Below are 16,272 nucleotides of genomic sequence, written 5' to 3' on the forward strand. Positions count from 1 at the left end.
AGTCCACTACTCTCTGCAGCTTCTCATGTTCCTAAGCATTTGAATTGCCGTACCAGACCACAATACAACCGGTCAGGATACCTTCAACAGTACACCTTTAGAAGTTTTAGTGTTCAATGACATGCTGAACTTCCTTAACATCGTAAGTAATGCCGCTGGTACACCTTTCTTCTGATTGCACCTATGTGCTGGGCCCAGGATAGGTCATCTGATGTTGCAGTACATAATCTCATCCCCTAAAATGAACCCCTCCATCTTCATGGTCAGTGCTCTAAGCCCAGTAACTGAGGGAATAGTCTATGCCAGGCATGAAACAAGTCTATTCAGATAAACATTCAGATGCCATTGTGTTACTGGTGTAGAGCATTCCCCTCACCCAGCCCAAGGGTCTGGGCCAACATTCCTCTCAACCAGTAGCAACAGAAAAAGTATTCACTGGACAATTGTTTGATTGTAGTCATCGACATTTAGGCCTACCTGACGTAGGCCCAGTAGGCGAAGAGATAATTATCATAACACAGGAGGCTCATCGGCCCATCAGCTCCATGACATTCCCAATTTGCTCCAGCAGTCACCTCACCGTAACAATTGTAAAGCACGTAAACCAGGGATAGTGTCTTCCTTCTTCCCTCTGGCCAAGAGCACTTCTGCAGGCAGTCACCCTCCCCCCTCCAACAGATGAACACTAACAAAACTTCTAAACAGATACTGTTGAACGTATCCTGACTGTTGCATCACGTGTACGTGGATGGTGACTGGATGTCAGGTGCTCACCTGAGTCAGAAAGTTGTGGGTTTAAAATCCCACCCTGGAGACTTGACACCAACACTTAGACTGATACTCCAGTGGAGGTCTCATCTTCCAGATGCAATGTTAAACCGAGGCCCCTTCTGCTCTTATTTTTAGTCTTACAGGATGTGGACATTGTGTATAACATTGACGTCTATTATCCATTGCCTAATTGCCCTTAAAGAGTCCATTAAGAGTCAACCACATTGGTGGGGTCTGGATTCACATACAAGCCAAACCATGCAAGCACAGCACATTTCCATAGCTAGTGAACTAGCTGAACCTTTATGTCAACCAACTGCTTTCATACTGTTAAGTCTTGCCCCTTTTTTAAAAAAATACATACAAATCCACATTTTACTTGAATTGCCCAGCTGCCTGAGAAATCTGAACGTGTATTGCTGGATCAATGGTCAACACTGGTCCCGTAACTTCACTAGTTTCTCAGAAGGATGCAAGATTTCATTGCAGCATCACGATGAGGAGCTGTCCCCATTGTCCTGGCCAACATTCTTTACTCAGCCACATCAAATTTAGACACTAACACATCACTGTCTGTGGAACCCTGCTGTGCACATGGCTCCTTTTTGTCCGACAAAAGTGATCACATTTCAAAAGTACCCCACTGGCTGTAAAGCATTTAGGACCTTGTGAAAGTGAAAAGCTTTGCATAATTGAGTTATTTTTTTTAAATATATAAACATAACAGAGCTTGAATGTGCTCACTTTATCCCTCACTGGCACACAAACTGCTATCAGCTGAAGCCCCAAATAGTCTTGCATCTTCCCTCCAACTCAAATGCAGTGTTGATAACAACTAACTGCAACCATTCAAACATTCAGTTAAATCAACACAGTACGGGTGCCATTGATAGCTTAATCAGAAGTACCCTTAATCAAATCAAAACACTGTGGGCTCAAGTCCCACTTCTGAAGCTCAGGGACAAAATCTAGACCAGCTCTCAATACAGGAGCTGGAGTACTACACTGTCAAGAGGTCCAGTCCTTCAGCTTTTAAACAAAGTCAGCATGTGCACTGCCTTACTGTCTTTCAGATGAGGTGAAAAGACCAAAAGTCACTGTTTCAAACAGAAGGGAGCTCTGCCACTTCAAGTCATAGCTAACAGATAGCTTTCAACCACAACAAATGATTGGTTGTCATTATACTGTAAGAGTTAGCTGTGTGCAAATTGGCTGCTCTATTTCCAACGTCGTGCTTTCGAGCATCCCAAAATCCTGTAAAGTACTATAATATGCACAAACTTGCACTGATCTTTATGGCTTGTTAGCTCAACCCAAAAATACACAGATTGAAGCATTAGACTTTGTTCCACAGTAACCCACAGAAAGCCAGAATATTTGTTTTTAGCATTAACTTTAAATAAACACAATAGACTGAACTCATTTAAAGCATTCTTTATTTTAATCTGCCATACCAATAACATACAAAAAATAAATGCAATTTAATAAAATGTAGTTAAGTCTATGTATTGCACAGACAAAATATTTAGTCTTTTATGCTCTGCAAGCATTTGCCTACACGGCAAAACTTCAAATGTTTCAGAACCCTTATGGCCCAGTGCATTTTTGCAATCCATCAGAGCTTCCAGAGAACACAACACAAGTATCACATTCAATTTTCTTAAATATATCCACATCAATGTTCACAGAAATTTCATGGTTGAACTAGTCTAGAGATTTTAAACTTCTACTTATACAAAAATCTTGCTTGAACTCCCTTTTTGTTTCATTGACCCTGACTTAATTCAAATAGCAAGAACATGGGAATGCCATTTTATTTTAAAACTGAATCTCAGTAATCTCAAGTTTTTGTAAATAACAGCATTGTAAACTTATGACCCTGCCACTTTTCTTATAAATAATTTCTACTTTGGTCCAAGTGTGTTCCTGTTACTCCCACAATGTAAGGTGCTTTCGGGTTTTTAGCATGGACTTGATCCACCGACTCTCTTGAACAAAGTTCACCAGACAGATGTTTGTACAGCATTGGCAGTAATTGACTGATCAGGTAACACTGGTCTAATTAGAGGCACTTCCTCCGCCTTTAGATGCTAAGCATATATCCTCGATGCAAACTGATACCAACTCCAATCCCTCATCTCCCCACCCACCTCCCATCTTTCTCTGGAAATTAAACTCAAGGCACTACCACAGCCAAACACAGTAAATACAAGTGTTTTAGTAGGCTGCTGGCATACCAGACTGCTACACATCTTGGTCTTTACATAGTCCAAGATGAAATATAAATTCAACTGATAACAAGTGCTGAAGAATCCGGCTGCTGAAGGCAATTGTGCATGAAGTGCGGGAAACAGCTCCGCACAAACAAACAGTTCACAATCAACCTCTGCGAAAAGCAACTGCTCAAAGCTTTTAAAACACATCTGCCGAACCACAGTACATTTTTAACAGGCTAGAGTGCGTGAAGTTTGGAGATTTCGGCATTTACTGTCCGAGCAGGATTGCAGTTCTAAAGCACACAGACGAGTTCCAATAGGTGAGCCAATTTATAAAATAACCATACTACATCCTGCAATTGTAAATGGGGTTTAGTTTATTTTTCTTCAGATACTGATCAACTCTCCTTGGCTAACATCACGTGTGTACAACTTTCTATAGTGCTTTCAACTACTCAATATTGCAGCTTGTAGTATTCCCCATAATGAACAAGTAGTAAACAAGAAGGCAAAATTAAATATTGATGAACAGAAGAACATGCTTTTAAACCCTCACTTTTATTTAACCCTATCAGCAACCTTTGTCACTGTACAATTAACACTTCAACAGCAACTGTAAGAATGATAACAAGAGCAAGGCAGCATTTCCCATGGATAGGCCAGCCTTCGTGTGGGATCCCTGTCAACTTTCCCAATGCTGGTATAAGGTATTACATGTATGGGAATGTGACGGGTGACTGTGGGATTTGACACGTGGTCAATGAGAATCCTACAAGTGGGAGACAAACTGATGAGCCGACATCACAGTTTGCTAACTATTACGTGTAAGATGCCATACTGACTTGTACTTTATGCAGACTCCAAATCAAAAAACACAATACTTCCAAATTGATTCACTGCTAGTCAGATCCAATATACTGCACTACAGTGCTCTGACTAAAAAAGTCCAAAACAAAAAGGAGTCTTTATTAATGACAGCAAAATAAGAATGGATTACAGAAGTCAAACAGAAGTAAACTTCATACAGATGCATTTGTAAGTGCCAGGAAATTTCAGCTTACTCTAATGTTCCACCTGCACTTCAGCCACATTCACCTGTAGCAGGGAAGAGCTGGGAAAATTTCCTTTGCCTTAACATTTAGCAACACCTCAAGATAGCAGCACTAAATGACTACCTTTCTGAATTGAGCAGCCAATGTTCCAATCAATGCAACAGTTGGAACTAAGTGCCAAAACTGGAATGAATCGATTATCCAATTTAATCTAATCATGCATTTAAACCACAGCTCATACTCGCATTCCAAGAGATTCAGACTTCATTCTAAATTACAGACATGGCTTTGAGAAAATTCTCCAATCCTGAAATTTCTAGATAAAACTTTTGTATATAAATGATTCTCCAGCACAATGTCTTCAGTTTACTGCTCAGGATAGATGAGACTTTCCTCTGCATGTTCTCCTCCTAATATGGATCGAAACACATGAACTGTGCAAATGTGAGTGCTAAGCAATTCTTTGGAGGGCTATTTTATGGAGTTATTAACCCACTCATTTTAAAAAGCTTCCTATTAAAACAGGCCACAAATGATTGCATGTAAATGCTCTCATCATTCATACACTAATATACACAGCAAAATCCCAGACAATGCAATGCAGAATCCTTTTACCTCCCCCCTACCACCTTAGATTAAACAGAGGTTTTCAGTTAAATATTTGCTATTTAATATTGAAAAACAATGCAACTGGAAGCCAAGATGCAGGAATGTCAAGTCTGCACCATGCATAAAGACAGAATTTTGGTGAGATATACAAAAACTTTAGAAAGGGAAATTAGTGTTTCAACCAAGCTCAACTGACAGCATATAAAACAAGAAGTCCAAACCTCACATCATTGCATATATTAAACAAACTTAACTGGAAAAGCAAACATTAAATGTACAGAAAAATGCCACATCATTAAAACATGCAGAGCTATGCACACAAATTTCAATCCACCAGTGCTATAATGAATGCTTCAGTGTTTCTGTGCAGTGGGACCAATTGATACTCAGTGCAAGGGACTGAGTTGGTGCTTTGGACATTGTCCTGGCCCCCTATAACATGAAATAGGTTGAAGCATCATTAAAGTGTTAGATTATGCACATGACATTTTAATCCAGTGGCATTGTTTAAAGAGAATGATCTGGATAAAGGACACCAGACTGACTAATAATCAAGAGGCAGGCAATATCAGGTCAGGTGTTGCTCATGTGGAGATCACTGTGCACACTGCTGGAGCTGGATAAAAACAGGCCAATTTCAGGTCAAGAACTCCTACAGAAGTCCACGTAAACATCTGGATAAAACTTCTATGGTGACGAGAATCAGTGCATCAGCTATCACTGCCTTCAAATTAAGCAAAACAGGTATCCACTATTTATTCACTCAGAGTACCTCAAATAGGTTCTCTTTGGTTGCAGTGGGCTTGTAAAAACTGATCTGAGCTCTCAACCATTTCACATATTGCACCTGGCTCTGTAGTACCTAAACACATTATAAAGAGACTTCCATTCTGAATCCATTTAATATGCAGTTGCTTTGTTACAGAACAGAATACAATGAGGTAAATATCCTTCTTATTCTGCTCCACCGCATTTGTTATAGATCAGCTCTTGCCATGGGAATTAGTGGGAGGTTTCATTAGAAACGTCCATAAAAACCCATTCAATTGCTTGCCTGAACACAAGTGCAACCAGAACAGTGATTTCCACACCTTTCACCAACTTTACTTTGTTCGGCTATTTTTAAATGGCATATTGTATGTTGCTGCCCAAAACCAGACAACATGGCGATCACACCTCTGAAAAAAGTGGTACCTGGACAGCAAAGCATAGTAATGATATCTGTACAACCCATCGCAGTGCTGCCTGCTGCTAAAAAGCAGCACAGTCGAGTTACTTTCTCCATTTCATTTTTTGGGCACTGCAGTAAGTCACCTGACCAAGTGGGGCAAAGCTAAGCTGCCCCAATAAACGCTGCATTGATCCTCTTTCAAACCCACAGTCTTCTTTCCTCAAAAGAAACCTCTTTACTGTGATTATGTGCCCCAAGATAACGCAGGTAAAATCTGGAACTGGTGCTGTGAATATGCTCTTCCACGGTGCAGATATTTAAAAAGAACCCAGTTAATGCAACTCCAAAAACAATTTAAATATTTCATAGACATTTTGGATGCTACACTTTGCATCAGAACTGTCTCTGGTCATTGCTATACACAGTCCCTCCTGCACAAACCAAACATTGTCCTGGTGCTGGTTCATCCAAGTTTCATCTTTAGAGGTGCCAAATGTTACATGTGCAAAGCCAGACACAGATTTTTGCTATTTGCCATTCAGGTTCAATTCAACTTTCCTACTACTGCCCATTGATGGTAAATGTTCGAAAGTGCAGATTTAATTTTTATTTCTTGCCAAACTGACATTCTGTCATGGAATTCTTCCTGATAGGTTCAACTGATGACTAACAGATCGTCAGTCTTCATAGGTTCAACTGATGACTAACAGATCGTCAGTCTTCACAATCCTTCATTCCCGAGTCACCCACTAAATTCAATCTTCACGTATGGGAGGAAACAGCGGAGTCCATTAATGTGCACATAGTTTGTAAAAAAAAACCAGTCTGGTAAAAGCTGTCACATGCATGATGGGGTCAACATCTTACATTAATGCACAGACATTTCTTATGAATGTCCACTCTGAAATCAAGTGAATTAATTTTACTTACCCAAAATTTCAGTCTCTTTCCACTTTCTTTCAGTTTGGTGGTGGTGGTGGTGGGGGGGGCGGGGGGTGGTGTGGTGGGTAGGCAACCAGCTGCAGAAATGGCAGTTTAATGCTGCATCAATGCCATTCAGCTAGGCAAGTGGCAAAAAAAAATCAGTAGCCGACACTGGAGAAATTTAGTTTCAGCTTTACCTCCAGCTACTCAAACAGATAAGATGCAGATGATATAAATTAAAAGGGGCACACATTAAACTTGGTGAAGATGATGAGCAATTACAATCCACACATCAGGTTTTTAAAAATCAGGTATGCAAATATGGTTTCCCAGTTCAAAATATATATATATATATATATTCATAGTGTCAGGTATGCAGTGCTTTAAAAAATTCAATTGTCCAAAACGAGATTTGCCTTTGATATGATGTGGATAGGCCGTGACTACTGGACAGTACAAGAGCTTTCTGCCTGACAACAAGCACAGGCTGATGAGGTAACAGGCTTCGGAGGAATGAGGTCAAGATCTTCATCGTCCGGTATTTCGTCCAGGTGGTAGCCGTCTTTCAGGAGCTGACGGTTCAGGTCCTGATTGACTTGCTGCTGAAAGATAAAATGTGCTTTTTGTTTCCCCAGCAAAATAAAAACCAACTGCTTAGTCCTCCACTCATGCAGGCAATGGCTCAACAAAATAATCAGCTGGGCTGGAACCAGAAGGGCCAACAAGCTTTCAACACCCAACCCTGTAACATGACATGCATGCTAATATGACGGAGCCATTCCAAACTTTTTAATTCTACATTTAATTGTATCCCTATATAGTTCCAAGATTAGAATCCAATATTGCCCACTCTGTAGCCCTACAATAGACGATGGGCCAAATGGCCTCCTATGTCATAAATATGGAAATATACAAGGAGCCAAACAGGTGTTACGTGTACAAGCCAGGATATTGGAGCATTCCAATGTTCCCCATGTGTGGGATCATCATTTGCATTTTTCCCCACTGCACTCTCAAAATGCAACCACCAATTCCCAAGGTCTCAAACCTTCATTGCAGCAAATTCACCCAAAATCCTTTCTACCCTCCTTTTGCATTCTTCATATGGGATCTCATTCTTGTGGAACTCAGAAGTATGTAGACAGTTGCTCACCTTCTCCGAGCAATAAATCCCACCCCTGCTGTCCAAAGTGTGCAATGTGTCTGGTAGAAGCAAATTGGGCTCAGAACCAAGGGGAAGTGTGGCTGGCTCATTAAGCGAATGCTAAAGCGTGTTTCCCTTGAAGGTGAAACAACAACTGCAATGTATGAAATGGTTGAGAGCCCAGAATATGGTTGAGAAAACGGTACAGAGCAGAATGGAAGACTGCTGAACCCCTGTAAGACACTGGTACAATGGTTTGACCACTAATGGAATGCTAGGTCCATAATAAGTGCCACACTTCAGGAAGGACAAAAGACAGGGTGCATGGGATAAAGGACTTCATGGATAGATGGAAAAAACTCAGAATTTCTGTTCACAACTGAAGAGGTTGACAGATTTTTAATCAACATAACGAAGCATCCAAACAAAGAAAATACCCACTAATGATTGGCAAAATAAAGAAGCCATTTCATATGTCCCGGTTGAAAGAATAGTAGGGTAATTAACCATAGAGGAGCAAGTACATGAAGGAAAAAAAATTGCAGGGTTACATAAGGGAAGAGCAGATGGAAGTCACTGAATTGCTGCAAAAAGCTGCAACAGGTCAATGAGTCAAATGTTTTCTTTCAACGATGAAATAAATTTATGATGTGATTCTGAGTGCTTCATTCATCTTACCTCTGCAGAAGAATAGCCTGATGATGAATAATACTTGGATTCAAACTCGCCATCACTGGAAAACGACACAAAGAAATCAGTTTGCGATGCATGAGATTTATTAAACGTGTTTTTGGATTAAATCATCAAGTAGAAATATTTCACAGAAACTCACTTATCACAAAACGCTCGTGGTTCTAATGGAAAAGATCCATTTAAGTAACATAAACCATTGCCCATATCACCACCCTACATGTCATCTATGCAAGATTAGCTGATCTCCATTCAGGCACCTGTTTTATTAGAACTGACCTGGCCATAGCTGACATTAGAGGAATACCAATGACTCCAGCTCAATATTTCTACCCTGTTCAAAGTCAATGCAGACATAAGCAAACTAAGGTGGAAGGGCCAGCTATCCTTTCAAAGTAAAGGCTTTCAAAGCCAATGAAGGCAACTCATCACCTATGCAACAGTAACCCTCTAAAACAATCATGGCTTCATGAGATAGCAGAAGTGAAAATCAGTGCCAAGAGGGAAAAGCACTCCTTCAGCTGTACTCGTCTGGAACCACAAATCAGCCATTTATACATTCTGCAATGACTTTGAGCCATTCCACCCTTAAATTTTTAAAATTACTACTTTGCCACTTCCAAGTTTATCTAGTCATCCCTATTCTATTCTCAATCTAAGTGATATTGTCAAACTAAGAAAACCTCGATGAAAGATTGTGTACATGTTCGAAAGTCAAATGCTTGATTAGGAGTTAACCCTTACCTGTCAGACTCCAAGGAAACTAAAGATTCATCTGGATGTTGCTTCAAAGCAGAATATCCTTTATTGAATTTTACTAACCTATGAATGAAAGATAAAGGACAAAGATAGATAATGGTCAAAATAAACTCAACATTGAATAAAACCAGCACTTCTCCCATTAGCCTGTTTGGGTCTTTTACTTGTATTTTCTCAAAGATCAGTTATTACAGCTTCCTGCCAACTCCCAGACAGGAAAAGCAACACTTTATGCAACTGGATTCTGGACTTCCTCTCTGAAAGGCCACAGTCAGTCCGCATTGGAAATACTACCTCAAACATCAGCAGGCTGAGCACTGGAGCCCCCCAGGGCTGTGTGCTCAGTCCACTGTTGTTCACGCTGCTGACCCATGACTGCTCTGCCAACTCAAGCTCCAAACATATCAAGTTTGCTGATGATACAACAGTGGTGGGTCTCATCAGCAGGAACGATGAAAGTTTACAGAGAGGAGGTGGTGAGGCTGGTGCTCAGTCAACAATCTCTCCTTGAACATGGACAAAACAAGGGAGATGATTGTGGATTTTAGAAAGGCCCAGGCTGACCACTCACCCCTGTGCATCAATGGCACCATTGTACAGAGAGTCAGCTGCTATAAGTTCTTGGGAGTACACATAGCAGATGACCTGTCCTGGTCAACCAACATCTTCTCCCTCGCCAAGGCGGCACAGCAGCGTCTCCACTTCCTACGGCAGCTGAAGAGAGCAAACCTGCCCTCCCCCACCCTCACCACATTCTACAGGGGTACCATTGAGTGTGTCTTGACCAGCTACAGCTCTGCCTGGTACAGTAATTGTAACACCTCAGACCGCAAGACTCTGCAGAGAATTGCGAGCACAGCTGGAAAGATCATTGGAGTACCTCTTCCCTCCATCCTGGACATCTGCAACACACGATGCACCCGCAAGGCCTGCAGAATCATAGATGACCCCTCTCATCCCTCTCACGACCTATTTGTCCCACTGTCGTCTGTCAAGCGGTACCGGAGCACCCGGGCCAGAACTACTAGACTGTACAACGGTTTTCTCCCCCAGGCTGTCAGGCTCCTGAATACCCCAGAGGCAGTCTCAGACAAATGCCGCATCAAAAGCCCTGGTTTGCACAACAGTACATAAGAACTGTGGCTGCTGCTGAACATGTTTATACACTTAGTGCAATACACTGAGTTCTGTATTTTCTTTGTCCAATTTGGTTTTGCACTAACCTTGCACTAATTTTATATCCTGTATATACCATTTTTTGCACTATTTGTGCTTGCACAATTTTTCTGTCTGCGTTTATTGTATGTCCTCTGTTCTATGTATGTTCCCTGTTGTGAGAGTCGGGGGGTGGGGGTGGGGAACAACATTTCATTCCTTCATTTGTTTTACAGCATATGAGTGAATGACAATAGAGTATAACTTGAATCAGGTGAAGCATCAACTCAGTCATCATCAGTTCACCACAAGATTTGCATTTATATAGTGCCTCGGGTAGCCCCAATGCACTTCAGTAATGTAGAAAACCTGACAGCCAATTTTGCACACAGCAAACTTCCATAATGACTACATTATTGGTTTCATTCACAGTGATAGAGGACCAAACAATGTCCAGAGCTCCAGTGATAACTCCTCTCCAAAACTAAGTGGTGGGATGTTTTATATTCACCCAAGAGTGAAATGGGATTCAGTTTACTATTACAATTGAAAGACTGCACCTCTAATAGTGTAGTACTCCTTCAATATTATGCTGGAGTACCTCCTGTATTTGTGTGTTCAAGTGTCTGAAGAGGGATTTGAACTCATCTTTCTGGCTCAGAGCTGCATCCAACTATCATGAGCTGCCAATTTCAGTAGGTTAAGAGTGTGACAGAATTACCAACACGAGCAGTCAGCCAGATGCATAAAAGATTTAAACCTTTTCCTGGTAGGAGTTGGCACAGGAATAAATATGCATTTTCTGAATTAAAAAATAATCCTCTAAATTTAACATCTTTCAAATTTGCTTTTAGTCCTGTAGGATTTCAATTTCAAGTTTTGATGGTATATTACAGAGAACACAAAATAAGAATTCTATGCAAGCTATACAGAATCTTTAGATGAGTGCAAATTTTGACAAACCGGAATTTAACATATGTCAGAAATCACAATTTACAACGTATTAAAATCAAAGAACGTTTAAAAGCCAATTAATCAGTTTATTTTGTTCTTCTAGTTCACTGAAGAAAAAAATCAATTAAAATATGAGAATAACATGCTTCATTTGAGATCAACTATGATTTGCATAAGAATATTTTCTCCAATCAGAATGTCGATCAAAAGCTTGAAAGAAAAGAAAATTAAGAAGCAATGGTTTACCACAGGATGCATCTTGAATGAAGAAGCTAATGGAGAAGTGATTTGGGATTTTCCTCCACATTGCTAAATGAAAAGCTTGTCTTAAACATATTTTATAATATAAGAGTATGCAAGTGAAGATGATGTCCTGCTGTTGGCTGGAGTCCTTTGCGTAAACTGCTGATCTATCTGAAGCCAATGACTAGGGAACATGCAGGTCTACATGTCTTCCACTAGTTAAAACTGCCAATTCCTGTAAAGTAAATGCAAGAAGCTGTTCCTCAATGTACTCAACACAAAATCAGCTTTCATGTGGAGGGGCCCAGAATAACCAGTGTCTGACTAGAACATCAGTTGCACAACATTGTTGCAAGGGCCGGATTGATTGTCTGATTCCCTTCTGAAGACCACCGGGAAACAAGGAAAGCCCCCAGTTTCCCCGAGAAGTCCTTGCCTCTCATTCCGACCATGCTCCAATATTGAAATCCGGTAGTACAGCACCAATTCCCTGCAGCCTCTCAGTGGAAATCTGGGTGCCCAACCTGTGCCAGCTTCACCAATTCCATTCCTTTCAGTATTGGGCGACTGCGAGGGAAACAGACATCTCTGCTAATTTACTTTTCTTAATTGTTAGTTTAAATGCCTTTGTCAATTTGAAATACATTTGTGTTTCTATTTCCTAAAATCTGATTTAAAATATTACCATTTTTAAAAATTACATGACACTATCAAGTATTTTCAGTTTTTGTGAATAGTATGACCAAAATCTTACAGACAGTAGGAATGCCAATTTTCATGGCATTGATACCCCATGTATGCATGCCTATAACAGTAAACAAAGTTGCATGGCAGAACTGGCTGTAAAAGTATTTCCGGGGAGTGTAACTTGCACTTCAGGCTGGACAACTCTGCACTGCACAAGGTTTTGCTGATCAGTGGTGTGGTGTTGCTGCAGACCACTGTGTAGGAGAGAAGTGCATAAACAGCTTGCCCATCACCGAGGCAGGCCAGTCCAAACAATCCCATGGGCTGGATGTGGGAGCTTTACCTTCCCCTGACAGGAACTGGTTTAATAGGGTGGTATAGAAGTGCTTTCTATCCCTTCAGGCAATCAGTTAGCAGTTTGGCACCACATCGCAGGAAGGAAGTGCAGAAGAGGTTCAGCAGGATGTAGGTTCGCTGAAGTAATTTAGTTATGAGGGAAGATCACCTCAGCCAGGATTATTTTGTTTCAGGAAAACAAAAATGACAGCAGGTAAATTTTATGTGACACATAAAATATTAATAAGCCAAGGTAGGAGAGTAGGAAGAACCTATCCCCCTTACAGACATCAATGACTGTGGGTATAGACTGAGGTAATTAGAGAGGAGCAGAGGAGGATGTTTCACTAGTGGTGGCAGTCTGGAAATCTCTGCTAGAAAGGAAGGATAGAGGAGGCAGAAACCCTCACTGCATTTAAAAAGCATGTGGATGATCACGATGTGCTGTAACCTGCAAAGTAATGGACTGAAGCCAAAAAGTGGAGTTAGTTTCAATAGCTTTTATCATTAACTGGAACAACACATTGACAAATTTATACAATTCAACGTAAAGAAGTACTCGCTGTAATCCTTGGAAAGAGAAACCAAAGTGCTAATAAAATGAAACTCTAGTCATATTTGTAAGACCTTGAACAGTACTCTTCATGTTGTGGAGTTAGAATTATAAAAAGGCAGAGTCGAGCAGTACTCAAGATTGAAAACTACTAAGATCAGTAACCATGTTGAACAATTTCACAAAATATTCTACAATTGCTTAACTAGTCCATTTTGACATTGATTGTCCATGCAAGCTCCTCCAAACCTGCCTTAATCCAACTTGCATTGCAGATTTAACTTTACATCTAATGGATAACTATTGCTGATATTGCTGTTAATTAGTCACAAGTCTATGACTCAGGGAAAGTAAAGTCTAACGGCACCTTCCAGATGCAGTTCAGCTGCACCTTGAAAGAGAATATCACGTTTCATCATCAAGCCCCTCGACATCATTAAAACCAAAATAAACCCACAGCATATTCTAGCCCTCTTTTATACATTAATCTTTTTAAGAGATGCTGCAATTAAAATTGCAGAGACAATAAGTGACATTTAGAAAATTGACTACCTGTTTACATATACATTTTTGAAACATTAAAATTATTGCCTACTGCACGCAAGGCAATTTCTTTCAATCACACTTTACTGATAATTCACCCTGCTATGATAAAACAGCTCACACCCCATTCAGCATGATCAAAGCCATGGGAGATCTATAATGCGAAACATCTTTTCAAAACATGTTGTAGATAAGTGGACAATCTCAACTGAGTGGTATTTTCACATGTAATTCCTCCCACCCCAAACTGGTGGACAGAGGACTACCAAGGATTGCACAAATTGGATTAACCCAGGTGCATCGGTCAGCAGATATACTCAGCGACACCAGTAATAGGTTCACAGACACGATGGATGGACTGGCCTTCACTCATGCTACATTTGTAATTATGCTGCTGAAGCACCTAGAGCCCATATCGTCTCTTCTCCCCTGCTCTCTCTCGCCCCTCCCCCAAATGGTGTAGCAGTTACCATAATGCTTTACAGCGCCAGTGACCTGGGTTCAATTCCGGCCACTATCTGTAAGGAGTTTATACATTCTTCCCGTGTCTGCGTGGGTTTCCTCCGGGTGCTCCAGTTTCCTCCCACATTCCAAATACGTACGGGTTAGGAAGTTGTGAGCATGCTATGTTGGCGCCAGAAGTGTGGCGACACTTGCGGGCTGCCCCCAGAACACCCTACACAAGATGTATTTCACTGTGTTTCAATATACATGTGACTAATAAAGATATCTTATCAAATCAGGCAGAAAATACAAAAGCCTGAAAACACATACCACCAAGCTCAAGGACAGCTTCTAGCCCATCGTTTTAAGACTACTGAATGGTCCCCTAGTGTGATAAGATGGACTCTTAACCTCACAATCTTCCTTGTTATGACCTTGCACCTTATTGTCTGCCTGCACTTTCTCTTTAACTATAGCACTTGATTCTGCATTCTATTATTGCTTTTCCCTTGTACTACCTCAATGCACTGTTGCAATGAAATGATCTGTATGGATGGCATGCAAAACAAAGTTTTTCCACTGTACATTGGTATATCAGTGATAATAAACCAATTTAATTTATCTCAATGTTAAACATTCTACAGGTGCAAATTACTGTTTCCACATCATCTAAATAAACCAGACTGAAGGTGGTTTATTAGGAGGAACACAAGACTGCATTTATACTATAACTGGGAGGTCAGTTCAAATGTCTTTGCTTTATACAGAATGAGGCAGCAGTGAAAACCTAACTGGCAGCAGAGCAAAAGATCAAGAGCACCCCTTCTGTGGCAGGGCAGCAAATTAGCACAGCTACTAGAGCTGCTGCCTCACAGCTCCAGCAAGCCAGATGTGATCCTGACCCCCCAATGTCATCTGTATGGAGCTTGCACGTTCTCCCTGACCAGTTTTCATCATATCCCAACAATAACCAGGTTGGTAGATTAATTGGCCACTGGATATTGCCCCTGGTGTGAAGGCAGAAATCTAGGAGGGAGTTGATAAGAATGTGGGGAGAATAAAATGGGATTAACGTAAATGTGTGCCTGATGATTGGTGAGACAAAGGGCCTTTTTCTGTCTTGCATGACTATGAAGCACTGTTTGAACACTGCAAAATTTTAGTGTGGCCCAGGAGTAGTGAACTCTAATATCAGAGTTGGGTGCTGATTCATTTTATTTTTGCTGGACAATCTGTTTTACTTCATGTACTCATACAATCCCTGCAATGCATAAAAACTTTTGGATAGGACAGTAAGTGAGGAAACAGGTCTGCTTAAAAAAACTCACTGAAAGGCAATAACCACAGTTCAACATGCAGAATTCAATATTGTAAACAAAATGAACAAATCATTAATCCTGATGACAATCTTTTGCTCGATAATGTAAGCCTCATTGCCAGGAATTTTAATTTCCTTCTGTACTTTACAAAATATTTAAACAAGTACTTTAATCATATGCACATGTTCTATCTTTAGTTAGCATTTTGCACAACATTTAAAAGCCCAATCAAAGCCCATGTTGTTTGTTTCCTGTTTTCTTATGAGAGAATTCTTGAGATTGGCTACCGAGTCCACTTGATGACATCACAGCTGACAGATGCCAGGAATCCAATGAGCTGGTGCCTAGAAAAGTGCAACTCCATGCCACAGAGATCCCTAGATGTTTGAGTAGCCTTCATCAAGGCCTACAATTACTCCAGTACCGAGCCGCTGACCACAAATCCTCAGCCACTTAAGACTGGGGAGCTATTAATACGAGATAGTCACAAATTAATACAATGCAGAATTCAGCAGAAACTTCTTTAGTAAGGGAGTGGTGAAAGTGTGGAATTTGCTACCACAATTGCTGATCAAGGGAAATACTATTGATTGGTTTATGGTGGAGAGAGGGAAGACGCTCCACATAACTGTGAAATGGTGGTGTAAGTATCAAACAATCGTATTGTAGGAAAAAGGAACATTCAGTACTGATCCAAATAAG

The 16,272-nt window shown here is 40.6% G+C and overlaps 1 protein-coding gene across 3 annotated transcripts in view; it reads right to left on the reverse strand.

Annotated features, from left to right (window-relative positions):
• Nucleotides 1-2,189: 2,189 nt before the first annotated feature.
• fam219b (family with sequence similarity 219 member B) overlaps nt 2,190-16,272 on the reverse strand; it is a 34,848-nt gene continuing 20,765 nt past the window's right edge. The window contains exons 4-6 of one of the 3 annotated variants that reach the window (XM_052042657.1): nt 9,322-9,399; nt 8,566-8,620; nt 2,190-7,345 (exon numbers count right to left, since the gene is read on the reverse strand). In XM_052042657.1, the coding sequence (XP_051898617.1) occupies nt 7,187-7,345; nt 8,566-8,620; nt 9,322-9,399 (292 nt within the window). In that variant the 3' untranslated portion in view covers nt 2,190-7,186. The remainder of the gene's footprint in view (nt 7,346-8,565; nt 8,621-9,321; nt 9,400-16,272) is intronic. The other 2 variants (XM_052042659.1, XM_052042658.1) reach the window with 2 other exon arrangements.

This window comes from Pristis pectinata, chromosome 32, assembly GCF_009764475.1.
Source record: "Pristis pectinata isolate sPriPec2 chromosome 32, sPriPec2.1.pri, whole genome shotgun sequence".
NCBI classification, from domain to species: Eukaryota; Metazoa; Chordata; class Chondrichthyes; order Rhinopristiformes; family Pristidae; genus Pristis; species Pristis pectinata.